General features: G+C 61.7%; 1 protein-coding gene across 1 annotated transcript; it reads left to right on the plus strand.

Annotated features, from left to right (window-relative positions):
• Positions 1-276: 276 nt before the first annotated feature.
• LOC107533342 (tryptase beta-2-like) lies at positions 277-1,860 on the plus strand. Its single transcript, XM_016207997.2, has 6 exons — positions 277-316; positions 525-593; positions 762-933; positions 1,047-1,312; positions 1,458-1,621; positions 1,696-1,860. Exons 1-6 carry the CDS (start codon positions 277-279, stop codon positions 1,858-1,860), a joined length of 876 nt encoding a protein of 291 aa, XP_016063483.2.
• Positions 1,861-2,712: the final 852 nt, after the last annotated feature.

Genomic DNA, 2,712 nt, shown 5'->3' on the forward strand with positions numbered 1-2,712 from the left:
ACTCTAGAGCTTGTCTCCCCGATCCTAGCCAGGCTGGATTAGGCATCTCAGCCACCAGAACCTAGGAAGCCAGGACCCACTTGGAGTGGTGGTGATGGTGGCTTGTCCTCTACTTGACTGCATGCCGCTCCCCTGTGACCTGTGGGTACACAGAAGGGTGACTGGGGAGCGGGGGCATATGTCACATGGAAGACTGTCTGAATCACCCACTTCCTCCACTCTGGATTGGAGGATCCAGCACTCCTCCTCCGGCCCCCTCCTGGTCTAGGAGGATAAATGGGGAGGGGACAGTGGGCTGAGGCAATGACAGGAGGGCACAGCCAAGGTAAGCACCCCCCACCAGACGCCAACATCTGGGTGTCAGTGCACTGAGCAGCTGAGCCTCAGATCTGGAGCAGCAGGACCTCAGACCTCACGCCTGAACTGACCCCTGATCCCAGGGACCTCGACTCCATCTGCACCCCACACGCTGCACACCCCCACTTGGCTCAGCCCCCAGCTGGGTCACATGGCCCCTCTTTGCTCCTTCCAGATGCTGAGCCTGCTGGTGCTGGTGCTGCCCCTCCTGCTGAGCCTGGCTCACGTGGCCCCTGGTGAGTCCTGACCCCAGCCAGCCCTGTCCCTGCCCCTCACCCCACACCCTGCAGACCCACGATGGGCGGGTGGGCGGGTGGCTGGGTGGGTTCACAGAAGCCCAGGTCTGTGTGGGCACAGGGGCCAGCTAGGTCCAGGTCCTGTCCTGAGGGTACTTCCTGCCCCAGCCCCAAGCCAAGCCCTGGAGAGAATGGGCATCGTAGGGGGGCAGGAGGCCCCTGGGAGCATGTGGCCCTGGCAGGTGAGCCTGAGAATCAGAACACGGTACTGGATGCACTTCTGCGGGGGCTCCCTCATCCACCCCCAGTGGGTGCTGACTGCTGCGCACTGCATAGGACCGTGAGTGCCCATGGGGCCTGATGGGTGGGGGTGGGCCTGGGGCTCCTCCACCCTCCCTCTTGGGGTGTCCAAGAGCCTGCTCAGCCGCCTGAGTATGTGTCCCCTCTCTCCAGGGACATCAAAGATCCTGCATTCCTGAGGGTGCAGCTGCGGGAGCAACACCTCTATTACCGGGATAATCTGCTGCCCATCAACCGGATCATCCCGCATCCCAAGTTCTATGGCATCCAGGAGGGGTTTGACATTGCCCTGCTGGAGCTCCAGGATCCTGTGAACATCTCCTGCAAGGTCCAGCTGATCACTCTGCCCCCTGCCTCGGAGACCTTCCCCCCGGGGACCCAGTGCTGGGTGACAGGCTGGGGTGATGTGGACAATGGAGGTGGGTGTCAGGGACAGTTGGAGGGCTTGGGGAAGTGGGGACCAGTTACACCCATGAGCCAGCTCTGGGGTTCCTTTGGAGAGGGGCCCTGACAGCAGGCTCAGGGCCTCCCCGCTACTGCTGAATGCCCTCATCTCACCCCCAGAATCCCTACCACCGCCATTCCCCCTGAAGCAGGCAAAGGTGCCCATTGTAGACAACAGCATCTGTGACAGCAAATACCACATAGGCCTGTACACCGGGGACAATGTCCGGATTGTCCAGGAAGACATGATATGTGCTGGGAACGAGAAGCATGACTCCTGCCAGGTGGGCCCATGTCCCCCCCAAAGTCCCCACCGCCTCAGCCTCTCCAGCCACTTGCTGACCCCTCTCCTCCCCAGGGTGACTCTGGAGGGCCCCTGGTCTGCAAGGTCAATGGCACCTGGCTGCAGGCAGGTGTGGTCAGCTGGGGTGACGGTTGTGCCCAGCCCAACAGACCCGGCATCTACACCCGTGTCACCTACTACCTGGACTGGATCCACCAGTACGTCCCCAAGGGCCCCTGAGCCATCCCTCGGGCTGCCACCTAGGGCTGTGGAAACCCAGCCCCTCCTGTCCCCAGACCACTGCTTCCTGCCCAGGTGTCAACCCTTTCTCCCTTCCCTGTCCCCTGCCCTGAGCCTCCCACCCCACCCTGTCCTCAGGGCAGGGACTAGGTGGCAGGCACTGATCCTCATTAAAGTGTGTGCAGAGCACATGTGGTTGTGGCTGTGTTTCTAGCTGTGGGCGCCACTGAGGGGGAGTGGAGGGCTTCAGGGGAGCCGCACAGCCACTGTCTGTCACTGTGGGGCCCCCCTGGCCCTGAGCACTGGGCATTGCTGTGGGGACAGACCCCTCCCCTGCCCCTGGTGCCCAGGGCTTGTCTCTTTGGGGAGCAGCCGCGTATATTCTGGACACAGAAAGCAACACAGGACATTTCCAAGATAATTCTAGGAGCACCCAGGCAGCCAGCAATGAGGTCACAGTATGTACTGTGGCCCCCACACCTGTGTCCCTCTAACCCCGCAGTGCCCTCCCCTCCTCTCTCCACAGCACTGTCCCCAGCCTCTCTCAGGTCGCACTGTGCAGGTACATGTGCAAGTCCTGGGTCTGCCTAACGTTCACATTTGGGAGACTGATGGAGTGTAAGCCTTGAGCCTGTTACACCGAACACCGTGTTGTGCCGTTTTCCTGAGGCTGCATGTGGGGAGGACACCATTTCTCCACTCATCCTGTCAGCTCCCAAGTGGAGCCTGATGTCCAGGCTGCTACAGGGGACATAGGGTGTCCCCAGTCAGGGTCTTAGGACCAGGTGACTGGCCGTTCCTGTGCACCCCCTCCGAATGTGTGGGGTGTGTGCCAGTGAGGGGGCTGAGGCC

Source organism: Miniopterus natalensis, chromosome 3 (genome assembly GCF_054644295.1).
Source record: "Miniopterus natalensis isolate mMinNat1 chromosome 3, mMinNat1.hap1, whole genome shotgun sequence".
Lineage (NCBI taxonomy): Eukaryota > Metazoa > Chordata > Mammalia > Chiroptera > Miniopteridae > Miniopterus > Miniopterus natalensis.

Excerpts from the sequence above, each read along its gene's own strand:
- LOC107533342 (XM_016207997.2), top strand. The coding sequence starts at position 277 with ATGGGGAGGGGACAGTGGGCTGAGGCAATGACAGGAGGGC. Across the intron at positions 594-761 it reads CCTGGCTCACGTGGCCCCTG|CCCCAAGCCAAGCCCTGGAG; the intron begins GTGAGTCCTGAC and ends TTCCTGCCCCAG. Across the intron at positions 1,313-1,457 it reads GGGTGATGTGGACAATGGAG|AATCCCTACCACCGCCATTC; the intron begins GTGGGTGTCAGG and ends TCTCACCCCCAG.